Source organism: Aotus nancymaae, unplaced genomic scaffold, assembly GCF_030222135.1.
Source record: "Aotus nancymaae isolate 86718 unplaced genomic scaffold, 86718_ANA_hifiasm-v0.15.2.pri h1tg000020l, whole genome shotgun sequence".
NCBI lineage: Eukaryota > Metazoa > Chordata > Mammalia > Primates > Aotidae > Aotus > Aotus nancymaae.
Window position 1 is genome coordinate 48,750,013 of NW_026988432.1, and position 21,864 is coordinate 48,771,876.

Below are 21,864 nucleotides of genomic sequence, written 5' to 3' on the forward strand. Positions count from 1 at the left end.
CAAGAAAGTCACTGGAGAACAAACCAGCTACTTTTCTGAGTCAAGAAATCTCTTCTTGAGCCAGGGGATCTCTGTGGACTTCTGCAGTCTCAGGAACCAGACCTAATGTGGGCAATCAAGCCCAACCATCTGACTTTATGTCGAGAATGAAGCTTTTTAATCTAACTGTGGTATATTTGATTGCTTGAAATAATTATTTTAAAAATTGATTCTGCCGTATAAGCAAACTTAACAGATGGCTGAATCTGGACATAACTGTGGAGGCCACTTTCAACACTTTTATTGTTGGCTAAAGCATGCTCTGTTAATGATGTTCCCAAGTTATTCATTTTTACCCACCTGTAAACACTGTTATATATTAGTTATTAAAAGAATTCTGATTTCACAAAAGGAAAGTTCCACTAGGGATTGGGTTAGCACATTGTCATTCCCTTTATCCATGCTATTCTCAAAACACTTGTGGCCAGGGTACACATTAGTAGGCTGTAAAAGGCATGTGTTCTGAACTGATCAGTGCCCATGCCCTCCCAGTTACTAAATACTTTCACTGTGCACATGATTTGCATATGACTTTCTTTTTGCCATTCCTGTCACTTCATGCAAATCACACACTATTTTATATAAGTCATTTTAATATTTATTCTTCCTGGCTAATTACAAATTTACTACATTTAGTTTTAAGGAATTGGAAAGCTATTGATATTCTAGTAATAACAGTGATAAAGATTTGAATGCCAAATATGTATTAGTACTATGCAAAAAAAAAAAAAAAAAGCTAACATTGCAAAAATGCTATAGGCCAGTGCAGCTACCAAATCCACCAGCTACCTATTGTATAAATAAAGTTTTATTGGAACAGGGCCGTGATGCCCATTTTTTATATATTATCTATGACTACTTTTATTCTGTAGCAGCAGCAGAGTTGAAATACTGTGACATGGACTATCTGGCCCCCAAAGCCTAACACATTAATATTTACTATCTAGACCTTACAGAAAAAGATTGTTGAACCTTGCTATAGATGTATTCAATCAATGGAATTCTCATTGGCTTTTCTGTCTAAAAGTTAATACTATTAAGGTTAGTATGGGAAGTTTATGTAATCTGCTGAAGGTCACACAGTTAAAATATGATGAAACTAGGATTTGAATCAAGGATTTTAAAAAATCAAATACTTGACTCCCTTTGCAGTATTTACTTTATGTGTACATTTATCCTAACACAAAGAATATTCTTCAGGACATTTCAAAATGATGTGTCATAAACTAGGGAAGGATCTTGATGCTCTGCCACCATGTTCTCAACCAAATGTTGTCATTTCTTTATTACCTATTTTTATGTTTCCTCTGAGATGAATTAATAGGGCATGCTGAGATAGAATAGCTTTGATCTCTATCCAAGTGGTCAATTTTTTTTTTTTTTTGAAAGAAGAAATTGGAGCTCAAGGTGAAACATGGAACCCAACATGCATTTAGATGGCTATACTTTTGTTTCCCAAGACAGACAGTGTCTTGGAAGGGTTAAGAAATGTGCTCATCTTTATAGGGCTGTAACTGGATTGCATCGAAACAATGGGAAATTATTTCATATTTCAAGTGCTCCATGTTTTCGAAGCCCTGTTCCTCTGCTCCCTTGAAGTCTCCAAGTATCTACATCCTCTCTTCTTCCATCAGTACTTCCTTCACGGCTTCTTACACCTTCACTTTCCTTATTTTTTGTAACAGTTTAGATATTATATTAAGGTTTCATTATTTTTATTGTTATTTTTTTGAGACAGAGTTTTGCTCTTGTCACCCAGGCTGAAGTGCAGTGGCACGATCTTGGCTCACTGCAACCTCTGCCTCCCAGGTTCTAGTGATTCTTCTGCCTCAGCCTCCTGAGTAGCTGGGACTATAGGCACCCACTACCACTCCTGGCTAATTTTTGTATTTTTAGTAGAGACAGGGTTTCACCATGTTGGCCAGACTGATCTCCAACTCCTGACCTCAAGTGATCCACCTGCCTCAGCCTCCCGAAGACCTGGGATTACAGGTGTGACCCACCACGCCTGGCCAAGCTTTCATTATTTGTAAATATGTCCTTTTAAAAGGCATTAGACTAAAGGCTCTATGATTTTAATAACCAAGTCTATTTCCCAAGAGAGACTCTTCTTACAAAAGAATTTGTGGAATCAAATCTTAACTGAAGTGTGTATATGCCACATTTTCCTAAAAGAATAAGCTATAATTTTACAACAGGCCATAAGTTGTGATAGGATTTCAACAGTCAGTTTCTAAAATAGAAGCATAATTTTGCATCAAAGAGTGAACCAGTAGCTCATTCACAATTCTGAAAACAGGTAGGATTTTAAAGGAATCTGTGACAGCTCAGCATTAACAGTAAGCCACAGGGGCGGAAACAATGACTGTTCCCTTTTAGTGGGTGCTCAGTCCCCTCCCTTGTGGGAAGTAGAAGACTGGCTACTAATAAGATGAAAATGTATATGAAGAGAGAGAACAGAGATCCTTCATCTGTATGCTGAAAGTCCCCAAGTTATTTTATTTCTATAAGGCTTGTGGTTCAATCCAGAAAAAGCTTTTTAGCAAATCTTTTATTTGGGGTGGGGGTGGGGGCTTTAATAATCCATAGAATCTACTTATTTTTCCACATCATTTGACCTGTGAAGATAGTTACGGTCATAACGATATTTCACTGGGGAAGAAAATCAGGTTGTAATGTAATTTGCATAAAGCTTGCTCGGGTATATTTGACTTACTTGTCAGCAGTTGTATGGTAATATGTTGACACCTTATACTATTTTATTCAATTATTTTAATGCCAGGAGCTTATAGAGGGTGAGATAATAATCTTCTTTCTCACCTTCCATTTCTTTTTGTGTCTGAAGTTTCTTGCCTGTGCCACAGTCAGCTTTTTTCCAGATACTTTTTTTTTTCCTTCAGAATTTTGTTCATTTACTTCCATGTGGGTATTTCAATTTCTCTCAGTCACTCAGTCTTGAAACATTTTTAATGTTTACCTTATCTACATGGGGATTTTAAAGTCACTTGCCTTTGCAACTATAAAAGGAAAATTTCCCACTTGTACCAGCCCTTGCCTAAGAGATAGCAAAACTGTTGTGTTTCATCACTGATTCTAACCAGTGGAGGCTGATAAAGGCCAGTGAATTTTGAGTGTCCACTCCTTTCCTCCATGTGACAAACTCTTATTTGACCTGTGAGGACCCCTTCCTGCCTAAACAACAGTTAGTCTTATTTTAACCAACTGTGCACAGACTGAAGAACTCATTCTGTTGTGTGCAGAATGCTGGCGCCCAGTGCCTGATTAGCAGAACCATCTTGAACTCCCCCTCCCAGCACTTCAAACCCCAGATGTTTTCTGCCTCAGTAAACTCTGGTGCATTTCTTCACTGGCAATTGGCAAAAAGATGCAGCTTTTTGATTATTTATTTTGCTTGCCCTGGTGGTCTCTCTGTGTTATCCTTTGGCATGCTTAAGTGAGTCTGTGACCTTGGTCAAATCATTAACCTCCCTGAGCTACTGTAATCAATAGAGTGGGAACGATAACACCCACTTAGAAGGATTTTTGTTTGTATTATATGCAATACCACAGGAGAAATTACCTAATGTAATTCCTGACAGCTGATGAGCACCAGATAAAGGTTGCTTGCTTGCTCTCTTGCTCTCAGACCTGAAAACGACATCTGGCACCCAGTAGGCATTCCATAAATACTGGTGGAATGGTAAATGAATGTTTGCATTACTCCTTGAAATGGGCTGACTGTATAATTCTATAGATTCTACATGCAATGTAGTTTTTGGAAATATTTGCCTGAGATTCCAGAATTTCAATTTATACTGATGCAGCATTTTACTTTATTCTAGCATAACCAAATGCCCTGAGTTAAACTCGTATCATTTTCCAAACTAATTATAAATCATTGCAAGTCAGTGGAAATCAACCAAAAAAAAAAAAAAAAAAAAGAGCAGAACCAGAGCTTTAGCTGCTAACATCTTACTAACTCCCCTAGAACTCTATCACTTTAAGACATTTAAATCATAGAGCAAAAAAAAAATTAAGTTACTTGCAAATATTCTCAAAGCCCAAATTCCATGCCTATTTTTAACGATGGTTGCCAATTAACACACATTCCAAGCATTAAAAGGAGGTAAAAAAGAGATTTGCCTTGGCCTTCATTTGAAAGTTAAATTTCTTTGAGAAGTTAACATTGTAAAGGTTGGCAATCATAAGAGAATTTTCAGACCCACTGTTTCTCTAGAGTTTTAGAAGCCAAATAAAGATGTCTTTTTGGAATGTTTATAATCTTCAGAGGTAAGGCCATGAACCCAATGATGTTGAGATTTTTAGTCTTTGTAATTTTCTTTATAATTTTCATCCTACATGTCATTTGTGTGTTTATGTAAGTCATTATGGGATTGTAAAGATGTATAATTATGGAGGGCTTTAATCAAAAGGCCTAAAATTAGACCCTAGGTCAGGACTTTTGCCATACAACACAGATGGACATCAACAGAAGAGCCCATCCCTGTGACCAAAGAACACTTTAACATGCTGCCTGCCATTATTAGATTTTTATATCCCATATTTGCAGTAGATGAGGGGAAGCCATCACAGAGACACTCTAAGCCATATAGTTTAACACAGTGTCTAGCTTCCTGTAAACCAGGGATTTTCTGTCTGTTTTTGGACACTATCACGATGGAAGAATTTAACAGGTTTCCATCATTATGGGGTGATTCACCATGGCAGTGATTCTCAGCGATGAGACCAGGTGTTCTTTCTCTCCCTCCTCATCATAAATTATTACTATAGTGTGTAATGTGATCCAAGTCACATTTCTTGAATTAGCTTCTCCTTTGATATCTGGATAAGTATCATCACACTGAGATTATATTCAACACTTTTTTTTAGTGAGCACTCTCTATGAGCCTGACACATTAATGGTCCAAAGGTCTGATAAGACCAGAGAAGTTTTAAGACTCTTCCTGCTCTCTGGTTCTTAAGATAGTAGGAAAAAGCTATCAAAAGAAAGATAAAGAACTGTAAATTATTTGCTGTTATGTAAGTATGTTATATATACAATGAATGAAGCAGATTAGGAGGATATGCTTTCTTTGTCCAGAGGGGACAGCTACTATCACCTGTAGCAAATTGTTGTCAAAATGTAAGATCTGTTTTGCCAGATCTCATTATTTTCAGGTGAGATATGTCTAAATGTTGGTGACCTATTTGAATATGTTTAAAACTCTGCTAGCCAATCAAAATGCAATTTTATTTGCAACCTCTGGATTCAGTGGGAGTTATAGAAGTCAGAGTAGAGTGGCTCTTCTCAGATAGGGTATAGCATGAGCAAAGCCCACATACCTCTTTTATCTCTAGTTACATGAAAGAAACTCCTCTATATTCTTATATTTGTCACCCTAAGCTGTTATATCCAGGACTATCAAAGAATATGTCGCCAGGTAAAAGAAAGTGCTTAAACGTAATATTCTATTACCTTTTTGTGTGTGTAATTTAGACTTCTAATAAAACATTTTTCACCCTTAGGGTAAAATCATTTATTAGCTGTCATCAATGTACTTGTCATCTATTTTCCGCCATTTTAGGGACAGCTTTGGTAACTGAATAAGAATGCACGCTTATTTACAGTTCACCCCACTCTACTCTGCTTGGTAGTTATGCAATTAAACACGGCCTGGAAAAAAAACATGCTTTTTAGTGTGAAAGCATTCAAATTTCTTTAACTAAATCCCTCTTTTTATCGTGTGTAGCATTTTAACATTTCAAGGGCTTTCACATCTGTTGCATCATTAAGGACCTTTTCTGAGATATTCTGTAAATAACTCAGATTCTATAAAATTGAAAATCAAGCACATTTGTGCAAGATCAAGGTGTTTTCTCTCAAGTTTTGCATGGATGATTTGAAATACTCCAACCTGACAAGAGAAAGCAGTATTCTGATGCCTTTGCTCCTGCTGTGGACTCTCCCAAAACGGCGCTTTCTCGCCAGCCCATAGATGGTTCAAAGCGGAAGCCGGTTTCTCCCTGAGCATTTTATAGTTTGTGATATACCAAATGTACATCCCACTATGGTGGGTTCGAAATCTCTGTACCTACCTGGCTTTCTGCATCACATTGCACACACCTAAGAGGAGGAATTTTTCCATCAGGGTATCTGAGTGCCTTCACCTGCTAGCTGAAGTCCTCAATAAGGAAATACTCAGGGGGAGTGTTGCCAGGATCATAGTGTCTCATTGAGCATAGAGATAAATTTTAAATCACATGCTATGAGGTTAGATGGACTAGCTGTGTGACCCTGGGCAAGTTACTCAACCTGTTTCTTCATCTAAAAAGATGATAATAAAACATGCTTTGTGGGTTTGTTAGACAGAGAAAACACTTATCAAGGGCCTGGTATAGTACCTAGCACACAATGGGTGTGAATGTTAGTGACCTTTTCCTTCCCTTTGTCTCCTATATTATTTTAAGCATTCCTCACATTCCTGTCCCTCCATACTCATTTATCTAGTTCCTTACCTCTAAATCCAACCTTGTAATTCAATCTTGATTTACTCATAGATGATTGTAGAATCTAATACACTTGGAGTCAGAATCTGGTTCTTAATAGATCTGGGACCATGGGCAACTTTCTTGGGTTATTTGAAACTCAGTTTTCTCGTCTCTTAAATGGGGATAAAACGTAATATCACGTGTACTAAGAGGATCAAATGAGTGAAGATATCTAAGACACCTAGAACATTGCCAAAACATGGTAAATGCTCAACTGTTGAATAAATCAAAATCACTGTAGAGAGAATTGCAAAAGGTTTTAAGCTAGTTTTAGGCAGAGAGATGAAGCCTAAACTAAGAAAAGTATAAGTAAATCTATGCTTTCTGCAATGTCAATTTTGAATTGGGAGAATGTTGGGTAAGCTGAAGACATGACATTTTATATCACCAGAATTCAGAGGTTTGAAAACTACCAACTATTCGCCCAAACCTAAAATGTGGATGCGTTTCCACATTGTAATCGGTTTCTTTATACATTCCTGTCCAGCTGTCTGATGCCTGGGCTAAAAATAGTTCTGAGGGCTCAACCTATGGCCAGAGCATCCTTCTTCACAGGTTGTACTCTGCCTCTCTGAAAGTGGACAGACTATTTGTCCAGGACATTCCCACAGGGCAGCAAGGGAAGAAAATTCACCCTCTCTCTGGCCTCACACCACTAAACCAGAGGTCAGTAAACTTTTCCTCAGTAGAGCCACACAGTAAAGAATTTAGGTTTTGTGGGCCACATATATTCCCTGTAGCATATTTTTCTTTGTCACTTTTATTTTAAGTAACTGTTTAAAAATGTAAAAGCTAGTCTTAGAGAAAAATAGGCCATAGGTCACACTGGGCCCAGAGATCGTGGTTTTTCTGACCTCTGCTCTAGACTTTAGAAGGGAGAGAGGGAAGGAAGAAGGGTGGCTTGAAACCTTGATGAACTAATGCCATCCTTTAGGGAAAAGGAAAAATAACCACCCTCATTTAAAAAAATATATTAAAAACATTAAGTTAGCACCTTTGCTTCTATGGTACAACTATATTGTCTAGTCGGTTTTTTAGTTGTTTTATAGTGAGACCGCATCACACTGCTGTTTTTCATTGGAAACTGATGAGGAACATTGTAAAGCAGATGGAGCACAGACTGTAGAAATGAAAAGCACAGAAGAAAGAGCTGTGTGAAAGAAATATTTAATCATAACATGAAAAAACTCATAGTGGCAACTTTTCCATTATGTTAAATTTTCCTCATTTCTGTGTGTTCTGAGTATGTACTTAAAAAGTGAGGTTGTAATTTTCTATCTTTGTGCCCATCTCCCATTGGTTTTTGATTTTCGTCTTTTTGCAGGACTACGACTTGAGCCAGCTGCAGCAGCCTGACACCGTGGAGCCTGATGCCATCAAGCCTGTGGGAATCCGACGAATGGATGAAAGACCCATCCATGCCGAGCCCCAGTATCCGGTCCGCTCTGCAGCCCCACACCCTGGAGACATTGGGGACTTCATTAATGAGGTACAGAGAGAGACTTATTTTCTCTATAAGAGTTTTTACTTCATGCTAATGGTTAGATCTCTGTAGGCCACAGATTGCTTGGAATACAGCTATACAGTTCACTAAAACATACTTGTGTTTCTTGTCTTTGTGTGAAAGCAAATGTGACTTCATTAACAACGAACAAATGTAATTGCTTTGATCCACCAAAAAGAGATTGATCAATTAAGATTCTGCATTTATAAAATGACATACATCATATATTATCATAATTAGTCACACTATCTCCAAGAAGGATTTGTTTCCCTCAGATTACAAATAATAAATAGACTAACAATATTGTAGTGCATTCTAATTTCATATATTAGCATTAATAAATATAACAGTAGTTCACTTTAATTTTCCTCACACTGTACCCTTTGAATCTCAAAAATCATGAGAATTCAGTGCCTGCCCAATGACTCCATCAAAAGAGATTAGTTGGAAGAGCTAAATTAAATATTATGTAAGTGATTTAAATACTTGTCTAGTTGAGGAGTTTTAAGAGCTTCTGTAAAAGGAAGCTACTTCTCTGTTGCATATAACAGATATGATTTTCACTGTCAAAATTATTATGACATCCTTTTATTTCATTACTGACCAGGAGTTTTGCTACATTTAATATTTAAGTTTTGAAGTTCATTTATTTATGCTGCTGCTTCTGAGCGTGTCTATAGTTTTACTGTAATTCTCCTATTGAATTTTTATTGTCTGCATAAGAGAACAATACATATTGATGTTGATTGTGAATATATGGCAGAACTTCTCTTTTCTGGTCATATCATTAGTGTCTCCAAGATCAGAATAGATTTCAATGCATTACAAAGTGGAATGCATCTGTTGTATATGGCCTTCAGTCATAGGCTGATAAGACTCTTGTATTCTGGGCTTCTTCAAAATTCATATAATATTAAACATAATCAATATTAGGTTTCTAGATGTACTTATTGCTTGTAGAAAAAGTTTTAAAACAAAATTGGAATAGTTGCCTGTCTCTATATCCGTTACTGTCTATTCCTAAAATATATGCTACCTTCTGAACGTATGTATTCATTTCTGCTAAATAGGTAATAAGGTTAATTTGTAGTTGACATGATTTAGAAACATATGGAAAGCAAAAAAACAGAATGCCAGTAACTCCCTTTATCCACAGAAATATGTCCTGACTTTGCCAGCTCTTAGTTATGTATAGACTCGGGTAGGAGAATTTGCAGAAATTTATACATATATGCCTAGATCTTTTAGAAAATGTAAGAGTGCCTAATGATTTTATTTCTAATTTAGTGTTTGTCATCATAAGAAATTGTTGAGTTATTCCTATGGTTGTCAATTCAAGATATTGTGAATCTTCTGACTCTAGGTATAGGAACTAGACTTTAAATTTTTTTTTTAATTTTATTTTTGTAGAGACAGGTCATTACCATCCTGTTTCCCAGGCTTGTCTTGAATCTTGGGCTCAAATGATCCTCCTGCCTCAGACTCCAAACTGCTGGGATTACAGGCATGAGCCACTGTGCCCAGCTGGAACGATACTTTTTGAAGCAGAATTATGGCTTAAGTGTAATTAAGCAAATCCTTACTAAATATTTCTGCCTATCCCTGAAGTATCAGTATTCTGTGGGATTTAGTTTCATCCCTGATACTCTTCTTTTCTCAGTGCTAAAGATCAAACAGTAAGCATTATTTATAAGGCTATTCCTCATCTGATTCCTGCCCTCTTCTACCCCTCACCTCCCCACGTTCCCTTTCTGTGCTCCAGCCCCACTGAACTATTTGCAGTTCCTCAAAAGCATTACACTTTTGAATGCACTGTAACTTCAGCAAAGCCCTTACCTACTTGGCCATCTGCTGGACTCCCACTTTACCTTCAGGATTCAGCCAAAACATTTCTCTGTGAAGCTTTCCTTGATACCTCTGGGAAGGGTTAACAACCTGACCCTTGGGTCATAGCCCTCACCAGCTGGGGTATAACTGTCAGTATTTCTTTCTCCCACTCAGCATGGGAGTTCTCTCCAGGAAAAGCACTAATTCTTGTTCATGTTTTTATGACCTAAGCATCTAGTATGTTACCTAGCTCTTAGATTTTTGTCATTGTCAGGCATTCGAGTACGCACTATGGCCAATGTGTAGGGCATGGTGCTGTGGGCACTACCCAATTTACATCTGATTGAGATTCAGTGGATACCGAGTCTGGAACCTTTCATTGTACTTGTCAGAGTACACAAAAAACCAAGGATAGTGGTTACTCTGAGTTTATGTTTGAGTGTGGGCTTCCTCTCTCTCTCTGTGTGTCTGTGTGTGTGTGTGTGTGTGTGTGTGTGTGTGTGTGTTTGTGGTCATTGTTTTTTTTTTTTCTTTTTTTAACAGTGACTATATTTTCTTCAGTAGATAAAAAAGAGCATTTAGTCAGAAAGTTTCACTTACCCAACCCTTCTTGGCCACAGCAGGAGTCATAGTAGAATTTGTATTTGGAATTTTCTTTCTCCAAAACAGTGCTCAGGTACACAGTGTGTTATGGCTGGAGACCATTAACAAACAGGTGTGATTACTTATATGAAAAACTTTGTTCCAAACAACTGACTACAAATTGACTTCCAGAATGCAATCTATTCATAATTTGAAGATTGTCTGCATATGTGAAAAATGGCTCATTATGAAACCATCTTGACCTCAGTGTAAGATCATCCATTCAGCAAATCACTATTGAACATCTATGTGTTTAACATAGCTGTGCAAGTAATATAGATAAAAGCATAAATTAGGCATCGATTCTCTTTGTGTATGTCTCCTGCTTTGCTGCTAGCACAATATCTGTACAATGCAAACGTGCCAGTATCTGAAGCCTTATATGCCAGGCATAGGAGGTCCATTGTGTCTGGTTCTTACTTGGCTTTCCAACTCCATTTCAAGCCCTTCCCCATCCAGCATCTTGCAAGCTACCCACAGAGAATTCTACTTGTCATTCGCAATCTCAGCTTACGATGTTGTGCTCGTGCCTATCTACCTGATGTTCTTCCTATCTAGAATTTCCTTTTCCCGTTTTCTAGATGTTGGGGGAACTTCATTAAGTATTTACCAAACCAGAAAGGGTCAGGCATACAGAGTATGGGTTAGGCACCACCCACTGGCATCCCATGGTACCTAGAACTCACCTCCCTCAGATCCCATGGTTCCATCCTGCCTCCTCCTCTTCGAGCACTTTTGTGGTCCAGGGGAGTGGGGCTTATCCCTGGAGGGGCAGTTTGGACACAATGATCTGGTGAATTAGTGAATGAATGAAATGAAAGTATCCAATTTGGAAGTCATTCCGAAAATGGCAACTAAATCCATGAGAGAGAGAGATAGAGAGGGAGAGTGAGTGATTGTGTGTGTGTGTGTGTGTGTGTGTGTGTGTGTGTGTGTATGTAGACAGGGTCTCTCTCTATTGCCCAGGCTGGAGTGCAGTGGCACAGTTCTAATTAACTACAGCCTCAACTTTCTGGGCTCAAGCCATCCTTCGTCCTCAACCTCCCAAAGTGCTGGGATTACAGGTGTAAGCAACCATACCTGGCCTAAATCCATGAATTTGAATGTGATTACAAGATAGAAAAATGTGGAGGAGAGGAGGAACCAAATATCTTGACCTAGAAACATCCCTGCAGTTGGAGACAGAAAGTCTGAGGAGGTAAGGTATACAATAAAACAATAGTTTTAAGGATATGATAGTCAGTTCTGTAGGACTTTTCAGGGAGAAAAAAACTGTCAGAAGTCCTAAGCCAGTAATAACTTTCCAAAATACCATCTAGACTCTTTCATCCAAGATACCTCTTAAGACTTGTTCATTGTCTTCATTTACTGGACAAACAATGAATACTGGTAAAGTTTTAAAACAGTTTAAAGCACCTAGAAAGAACTCAAGCACATTTTATAAAAATATTTAAAAGGCACACAGATTTATTTATCTGCAGGTCTTATTTGATTTAGCAGAGCACCAAATGTTCCAAAGGAAGAATAATATAGTGGTGATTATAATTGGAGTGCTTTTATAGATGTAAGGAATAAGAAAGCTCATGAGAACATTTTCTAGTTTGTTTATTTAAATAAGGAGTGAATGTTGCCTTGAATCTCAAAAATGATAACTTATTTCCAGTCTGGTAGGCAGAGTAAAATAAGTCACATGTATTTTTTATTTCAACTGCAGAATTTCATTTTTTTTTTTTTTGAGTTTTTAAACATGACCTTCAGAGAGTGAAAAGTTCAAATTATTTAATCTCAGCTCAACAGTTAGATATTAACATACCTCCAATAATTTTACTAATACTAATCCTGTATATATCTTTGTAAAAGGAAATATACTTCTTTATATATACTTGTCCGTTCTCCTGCTCTATTTGTCAGTTCTCAGAACTGCCAAGACTGGGTAATTTATAAAGGAAAGACATTTAATCAACTCACAGTTCCACAGGGCTTGGAAGGCCTCAGGAAACTTACAATCTTGCTAGAAGGGAAAGCAAACACGTCCTTCATTCACATGGCAGCAGGAGAGAAAAGCGCTGAGCAAAAGGGGAAAAGCCCCTTATAAAATCATCAAATCCCAAAGAGCAGCAGCATGGGGGCAACTGCCCCATGATTCAGTTACCTCCCACTGGGTCTCTCTCACAACATGTGGGGACTATGGGAACTACAATTCAAGATGAGATTTGGGTGAGGACACAGTCAAGCCATATCATTGTGTGTACACACAAACACACATGCATGCATGACTATATATACACAATCTTTATGTGTGTATATATGTATATGTATTAAAAAGCATATGAAGTATAAAATAGTATATGTTTTAAATAGTATGTATTAAATAGTATATGAAGTATATTTCTCTACTCAAAAGTAGACCATATTTTTATTAATATTGTTTAAAACTTACGGTAGCTTCTTGCAACTTGCTTGAGATTACTAACATTTAAAATGCTTGTCTTTTTCTCCTATTAATTAAATTTAATTTCTCATGTTAAAATATCTCATTCTGGTCTTATAGAAGTTGGGCATTTGTGTAAGTTCAAATCTAGCCATCTCACCTAACAGCTCTGTTACCTTCTACAAGGTCAAGATCTTTGGCTTTAACCTCTTGGATCTTCAGTTTTTTAATTTGTAAATGGGAATAGTAATAGAACCTCCTTTTAAGATTATGGTGAGAACTAAATGAGATTATCTTTGTAATGTGCTTGATATAGTGCTTGTCACATAGTAAAAATCTCTTAATTATTATTGGTGTCATATTAGTAACTATTACAGGTAAATTACCTTTTAGGAGTAAAAGACTTTCTGTTCTCTAATTGTAAGAAAACAATTAAAATCTACTTCTTCTGCACCAAAAATTGCTTTACCCAGAAAGAAGGGTAGTAATGTTGGCCCTGATATATACAGTTCTACTGTAATGTAAACATGGTGTACTTTTATGTCCACATATATCTTAAATCTAGATTCTGGCTTTTTCTGAAAGGAGTGGATATAACTATGGAGAGGATACTGAGTGGGAAACGCTACACCCAGGAGAACAATGCATAGTTACCTCATAGAATACCTGTTGCATGTCAGGCAATGTGTTGGACAGCAAGATGTGAACACAAAACAGCCTCTGTAGAAAGAGTTGTCACAATCTAGTGTCATCCAAAAAAGATGATAAAAGTAGAGGAGGCTGGGCACAGTAGCTCATGACTGTAATCCCAACACTTTGGGAAGCTGAGACAGGTAGATCGCTTGAGCCCAGGAGTTTGAGGCCAGCTTGAGCAACGTGACAAAAAACCCTCTCTACAAAAAATACAAAAATTAGCTGGGTACGGTGACATGTGTCTGTAGTCCTAGCTACTCAGGAGGCTGAGATGTGAGGATCACCTGACACCAGGAAGGGTCAAGGCTGCAGTGAGCCGTGATTGTGCCACTGCATTACAGTCTGGGGTACAGAGTGAGACCCTGTCTCTAAAAAGAAAAAAAAAAAAGTAGAAGGGACCAGAGAGACCACAGGAATGACTCCCAGTCATGGTTGGGGGAAAAAAAATCTGTGCAGCAGAAGTGACATTTTTAATGAGCTTCTAGATGGATGGATGGATATTAATCAGATCAAAAAATATGAGAGATCATTTCAAACAAAATGAATAATCAACATAGACGCACACAAGAACATGATGTTTTGGGATTTTGGGGGGTTTCCTTTGGGGGTACATAATTCAATTGTGCTTGCTGGAGCTGAGGATAACTGAAACAGAAAAGGTGGGTAAACAGTCTTGGTTCACTGAATGCTTTCTAGAAAGTTTTACTGTATGCTGTAGGTTACCCAGCAGCAGGCATTTCATTTAACACCTTCCAGTTTTTCCCTCTCTGTATACTTCTTCTATTATTTTCTTAAACAACTATTCATCAATTTTTAAGTTAATTTTCTTAAATGTTTTAAATTGTTCATGCACCAGTTAAAAATCATTTCACCCATTGCTGGGGGTACTCCTTCATTTGGAAGGAATCATAGAGAGCAGTCAGAGGGTCTTACTTGGGGGAGTGACATCAAATAACGTTTGAGAGAGAAACCAACAGTTTGTAGGAAAGAAGCTGGAATAGTACTGGAGACAGGAAGGCCAGTTAGGCAGGCTTTTTCTCTGGTCCAGGCAGGATATAATGATGACTTGCACTAAAGCAGTGGCACTAGGACTGTAGAAGACAGAATGTAAACGAAACAGTAAGACCTCTTTTTTCTTACATCCCTCATGTGTTCCTCACTGGAGAATGTGGGTTTTTATCCTCATAAAAGCATGTCTCCGCCCATAAAGCCTGGGATCAGAAGTCTATAAATACAAGCTCCGCAAGAATTCAGCCAGAGCCAGGCTCTCTGACTCGACTCTGCACAGAAGCCTCAGTCTTCAGAAAATAGTTTAGCTTTATCCAGAATTTAAGATCTACCTCTCCATGAAAGGTGGAACAAGAGGATACTTTGCTAAATTTAGTCAAACCTAGAGAAATACAGGCAGTTAGTTTGTAAATTTGGTAACAGTACATCCTGTGGAATAATTTCCACATCCAAGAATAAAGGAATCCCATAAGGGAGAACCAGAAGGTTCTGTTGCCCACTGGATTTCTTCTGTACATTCACTCAGATTTCGTGCCTGTTGCTGTCAGTTTCTTTGGACTTCAGTGTGATCTTTTTAGAATTACCAAAATATTACCAAGAGTTTATATAATACCTCATTCAGAAGAGTCATATTTTATTCTCAGATAAAAATCAGTGCTATACAAGTGGAAGGGATTTAAAGTACTTACCCTTCTGCATAGAAAGATGGCTTGCCTAAGAACTCTTGAAAAGTTCAGTGATTTTGCCCTTTTGTAATTATTAAAACATAAGGCAATGTGCCGTGCTCCAGCATAGCACAGTGCTCTCTCTCTAATGGATTTTATGGCCTTAACCTCTTTTTTTGTAAAAAAAAAAAAAAAAGAAATAAAACAGAGATTAATAAACTACCAGGTTGATCAGAAAGCCAATGCAGGAGCTAAAAGATAAAAAAAGAATAATTTTTAGACTCTTAATAGTGGATATGGAAGTTGATTATTACCAGCATTATGTTTACTTTAAGGAATCAAATTAGGTGGCTTAGCTATTTGATGAAGAGTCCTGGGGTCCATGAACACACCAGGGAAGACCAGACCGCTTCTTGTGTTTATTCCCTGGACGTAGTAAACACAGTTCACCCCTTTTTTCTCCTCCAAATCCAGACACACTTGAGGCCTTGCCATTGACAATTAAGAGCTAACTTGAGTCTTAACCTCTCCATGTTTCCAGTTTGGTGTTGACATCATAAGGATTGGGCCAGGGCTCTGTATTTTTACTTAAAAATTAAATTGTGATAAAGCAGATGACCTGAACAAAGTGATTGTAGCCATTGTCTCTTGTCTGAATTATAAACAGTTGTCACAATGAAAATTTAACATTTGTTTTCAGGGACCCAGTCTCCTTATCAGGAATTTCCCTGATTTTTCATGATTTTTCTTCAGATCCTTCTTGGGTCTACTTCTTGTATGGCCCCAAGTTAGACAATACCAAACTAAGGGAATCCCCTATTGCTTAAATTTAGTTGCTAGCTTTTGTAGGGAAGAGGAGTGCAGGCTAACAAGAGGGCAGCCATTGGATCTAGCTCATTAGTAGCTGTGTCTCTGCCAGCAAGCAGAACACGTTGCAGTAATATTAATAGATAATTAACAAATATGTCTCAAATTGAATGAATAAACACAAACAAAATGAATGAACGTACATTCTTTGACTTTTGTTGGGCTCCAGTCACTGGCCACTCCAAAATATTGCTGCTTATAATAATGAAGGCTTACTTCTTGCTTAAGTTATAAGTCAGCTATAGTCTCTCAGTGACTCAGTTCCTGATCCATGTCTTCTTCGTTTCAGGATCCAGGCAGATAAACATCCCATCCGGAGCAGGCCATTCTCCTGGCAGAGAGGGAAAGGAGAAGGATTGGTGGAAGGGTGGAAACACATTAGATAGAGTTCTTAAAGTGGCTGCTTTCCACAGCTACTCACATTGCATTAGCCAAAGCCAGTCACATAGCTAAGCCTGACAGTGTGGTTGGGAAAGTAAACCCTGACCCCAGAGAGGCATTGTGGGAGACTGGGTGTGTGTTCTGCCTTCTGAAAAGGGGCAGTGAATCACTGAGGGCAGTAACACAATCTACCACAGAAGGGAGTTACGAGTTTTGAGAAATTGTAGGTTGTGGTTCTCAGTCTTAGCAGAATTGCCTCGTAGCTTAATCTAAAAATAAGATAAAGAAAATCCTATCTAGAATCATTTATGTTGTATATATCAAAGTATTTTGCTGAAACCTGCTTTATTTTACACAGGCTTTTCTGGAGTGTAAATAGTATTAAGTGATATGAGGAACAGTAGTAAAGCGGTGCTAAATTTCATGGTTAAGATTGTTGGTAAACAGGTACTTGGAAATGAGAAAACTGGTCGTGTGTACTTTTCTCTCTGATTTTTGATCAGAGTCAAGCAGCTGCCATATTGTTTCTTAAAATATATCTTCACTGTTTTCTTATTTTTTCCAATCTCAAAGCAGGACATTTTTCTCTAAACTTAAATTTTTAAAAAAATACTAATATTCATTGAGCTCTACATGTGCCAGACACTGTGGGTGAACCCTCGGGTGTCTTTATAATCATCTTATTAATATTACAGTTGTAGATGAGGATATATGGAGGTCCCACAGCTGGTACCGGAGAGAGCTAAGGTGTCATCTCAGTCTGATCTCTTAACCGCTATACCATGCTGATTCTGACCTTAATTTTTTTTTTTTTTTTGCTCTTTTTTCCTGTTTCTCCTCTGTAACCTTAAAAGGCTAGATGAACACGTGCACATAAAAACCCATGTATGCGCTCATAAAATGCATGTGTATTGGCAGGCTTGATCTCTCAAGTGGGACTGACTGTGACACATCTTGGATAGGTGAGGCCACATAAGCCAACTAGCATTTGACAAGTGGAGTGTGGAAAAAGCGAATGATTGTTTGGAGACTAATGTTAGTATACCTAGCAGTACTAGAATGGAATTAGGGGAGGAAAAATAGAAAATATACCAAAGGACCTAATACTATCCTTAGAAGTTTTGCAGAGCATAGTTATAAACTAGCTGTAGATACTCGAATTGGATATTAAAAAGCATCTGCTTACAAGAGGAACAAACATAGATAGTAGTTATTTTCTTGTTTCTTTTTTTAAATTCTTTTTAAGAACCAGATACGGGCCGGGTGCGGTGGCTCACGCCTGTAATCCCAGCACTTTGGGAGGCTGAGGCAGGCGGATCACGAGGTCAAGAGATTGAGACCATCCTGGCCAACATGGTGGAACCCCGTCTGTACTAAAAATACAAAAAAATTACCTGGGTGTGGTGGCACGCTCCTGTAGTCCCAGCTACTCGGGAGGCTGAGGCAGGAGAATTGCTTGAACCCGGGAGGCGGAGGTTGCAGTGAGCCGAGGTTGAGCCACTGCACTCCAGCCTGGCGCCTGGTGATGGAGTGAGACTTTGTCTCCAAAAAAAAAAAAAAAAAGAACCAGATACGTATGTTATTTTAGATTGACAGGAGTCGTCCTCGTTTCAGTATATATACCATGTGCAGATAGTGGATTTGGACATGTCTAGGGTTTTTGGAAGTTAGAAGTTAACCCTATTTTAAAAAATACCAGTTTACAATTAATTAATTCCATATTTTATGTTAATCACATAAATTATTTCATGAGTACCTCCCTTTATGTAGTAATCACATCTGGCCTGTCTTCAGTCTTCCTTTGATGTCCTTCCAAAATTAGGTCAAATACAATGCTACTTTCTCTTTGAACTCCTAGCTCTTGATGCTGATTTGAATTTTTTCCACCACAACCTAATGGTTTTTGCTTTGACTTCATAGTTTTGTCACTTATTTATCATTTGCTTCACACAATAGTAAGGCCTGTTATGCTAGATTGTAAGCCTGTGGAGGGACACAGATCATGTGGTACTCATTTGTATGTCTCTTGCATTTCAGTGAGGTGGGTTTTTTTTATTTAATCTACCAATCCAGCTCTATATATTATGTTATTTAAGATCCTTCCTTCTCTTCCTCAAGCAGGCCATTCATTTCTGCCACCTGTCCAACTTATTATCCAGTTAACCCCCTCCCTTCATAAGTCTTGGCCTCCCTGAGCTTGACTGCACAGGAAAGATATAAGTTAATTTTTGTCTAACTTTCAAATGGTTATATCCCCAGTTTCCATGTGTTGAAAATGTGGTCTATAAATGGTAATTTACAAACAAGTGTTTGTTTGATCACATGAATTCATTAGGATCTGTTTGTGGTTTTGTAAATTGTAACCCTCTCTTACTTCTTTCATTCTTTTTGTTTCCAAATTGCAGGGCCTTAAAGCTGCTGACAATGACCCCACAGCTCCACCATATGACTCCCTGTTAGTGTTTGACTATGAAGGCAGTGGCTCCACTGCTGGGTCCTTGAGCTCCCTTAATTCCTCAAGTAGTGGTGGTGAGCAGGACTATGATTACCTGAACGACTGGGGGCCACGGTTCAAGAAACTTGCTGACATGTATGGTGGAGGTGATGACTGAACTTCAGGGTGAACTTGGTTTTTGGACAAGTACAAACAATTTCAACTGATATTCCCAAAAAGCATACAGAAGCTAGGCTTTAACTTTGTAGTCTACTAGCACAGTGCTTGCTGGAGGCTTTGGCATAGGCTGCAAACCAATTTGGGCTCAGAGGGAATATCAGTGATCCATACTGTTTGGAGAAACACTGAGCTCAGTTACACTTGAATTTTACAGTACAGAAGCACTGGGATTTTATGTGCCTTTTTGTACCTTTTTCAGATTGGAATTAGTTTTATGTTTAAGGCTTTAATGGTACTGATTTCTGAAATGATAAGTAAAAGACAAAATATTTTGTGGTGGGAGCAGTAAGTTAAACCATGATATGCTTCAACACGCTTTTGTTACATTGCATTTGCTTTTATTAAAATATAAAATTAAACAAAAAAAAACTCATGGAGCGATTTTATTATCTTGGGGGATGAGACCATGAGATTGGAAAATGTACATTACTTCTAGTATTAGACTTTAGTTTTTTTTTTTTTTTTTTTTTTTTTTTTTCACTAAAATCTTAAAACTTACTCAGCTGGTTGCAAATAAAGGGAGTTTTCATATCACCAATTTGTAGCAAAATTGAATTTTTTCATAAACTAGAATGTTTGTTAGACACATTTTGGTCTTAATCCATGTACACTTTTTTATTTCTGTATTTTTCCACTTCACTGTAAAAATGGTATGTGTACATAATGTTTTATTGGCATAGTCTATGGAGAAGTGCAGAAACTTCAGAACATGTGTATGTATTATTTGGACTATGGATTCAGGTTTTTTGCATGTTTATATCTTTCGTTATGGATAAAGTATTTACAAAACAAAGTGACATTTGATTCAATTGTTGAGCTGTAGTTAGAATACTCGATTTTTAATTTTTTAATTTTTTTTATTTTTTATTTTCTTTTTTGTTTGTTTGGGGAGGGAGAAAAGTTCTTAGCACAAATGTTTTACATAATTTGTACCAAAAAAAAAAAAAAAAAAGGAAAGAAAAGAAAGGGGTGGCCTGACACTGGTGGCACTACTGTGTGTTTTTTTAAAAAATGAGAAAAAAAAAAAGCTTTTAAACTGGAGAGACTTCTGACAACAGCTTTGCCTCTGTATTGCGTACCAGAATATAAATGATACACCTCTGACCCCAGCGTTCTGAATAAAATGCTAATTTTGGATCTGGTGACTGGTTTGAACTTTTTCTTTTCTACTTGAGCTGCTTTTGAATGTTGCAAAAATTCCAAGTACTGGAGAACAATAGTACAAAAAGTATGTATTTGTTCTTGCACTATTCACCATTGAAATGCGTAGCATGGCAACCATGTATGGTGTGCAGCAGAGAGAATCATTTCGGACTTTCCCATCATCATAGAAGAAAAACATCAAGTGATTGATTCAGGAATAGACCCTACTGGTGGTGATAGAAAAATCACATCCTTTACCTTCATTGAACTTCAGTGTTAATTCTTAATATAACTCATGTTTTAATTTGTTTCTGCTCAAGCTAACTGTTATGTTGACTAACAGGCCTTTCCCATTACAGCTACCACCATAAAGGAAACTTCAGTAAAGTGGGTTATAGGACTGAACCTGGAAACTGCAGTGGACACCTGGAATTCTTGTGCAATTCATTGAAGCCATTGTTTTATGTACTTAGTGAAACACACTTAGGCTTGACTGGCTTTTATTCAGTGACTTCATCATTTGCTTCAGTTTGATATAGAAATGGTTGGAGAAGACAACAAAAGGAAAACGATCATCTTGCTAAATTTTGTAAAACTGTTTGTTTATGTATCTTATTATGATTCATTCTGAATTTTAAGAGACAAAGGAATTCTCACTTGTATTTTTCTATTTGTTTCATAATCATCATCACACCATCTAGTCTTGTCTTATACTGTACACTTTGGAAACACATACCTCCTCTAATTAACTCTATATTTTTTGCTTAACATAAAGATTATTTATTTATTTTATATTAGTGAAATTTACTTTTCTATTGATTCACTCTGTAGGCAATACTTTCTTGCTACTTTTCTAATCATTAAATGCCAGAGCTTGCCTCTGGGAATTCCATAATGAAACTTACTAAATTTGCTAATTGGAATAGTCTTTTCTAAAATTGATTAGACTGTGCCTCCATGCTGTTGTACATCCAAACAAAACTGAACTATATTTTCAGATTCAGACATCATAACACTTAATGTTTACACCATTTAGATAAACACTGTTTAAATTGTTTTCTTATGGTTGATGCACAATTCACAGGCCATATCTAGTGTGCATATATATAAACTTTAAGTATTAATGATAAAGGTTTTATATATACACAGTCAATAAATGTAAATGTTAATTTTTGTAGGCACAATACACAGCTGTATTTTCTTTGTTAAAACAGTCTATTTAAAAAACAAAAAACTAGGAAACTAATAAAAAATGGAAGCCCCCTGCAATCCTACAGAAGGAACTTCTGTTTAGCTTGTTGATCTCGTTTCTTAGTTCTTCCAAAAAGCATTTTTACACACACGTCCATAATGATTTTCTTTTGTTTTGTTTTTATGAAAATGAGATTGTACACTACGTATTCTGTAACTTGCCTTTTTTCATAAAGAGTGTATCCTGGAA

The 21,864-nt window shown here is 37.2% G+C and overlaps 1 protein-coding gene across 1 annotated transcript in view; it reads left to right on the forward strand.

Moving 5' to 3' along the window:
- CDH2 (cadherin 2) overlaps window positions 1-20,422 on the forward strand; it is a 228,994-nt gene extending 208,572 nt beyond the window's left edge. Inside the window, exons 15-16 of the mRNA XM_012447269.3 lie at window positions 7,913-8,077; window positions 19,012-20,422. Of these exons, the coding sequence (XP_012302692.1) occupies window positions 7,913-8,077; window positions 19,012-19,218 (372 nt within the window). The 3' untranslated portion in view covers window positions 19,219-20,422. The remainder of the gene's footprint in view (window positions 1-7,912; window positions 8,078-19,011) is intronic.
- Window positions 20,423-21,864: the final 1,442 nt, after the last annotated feature.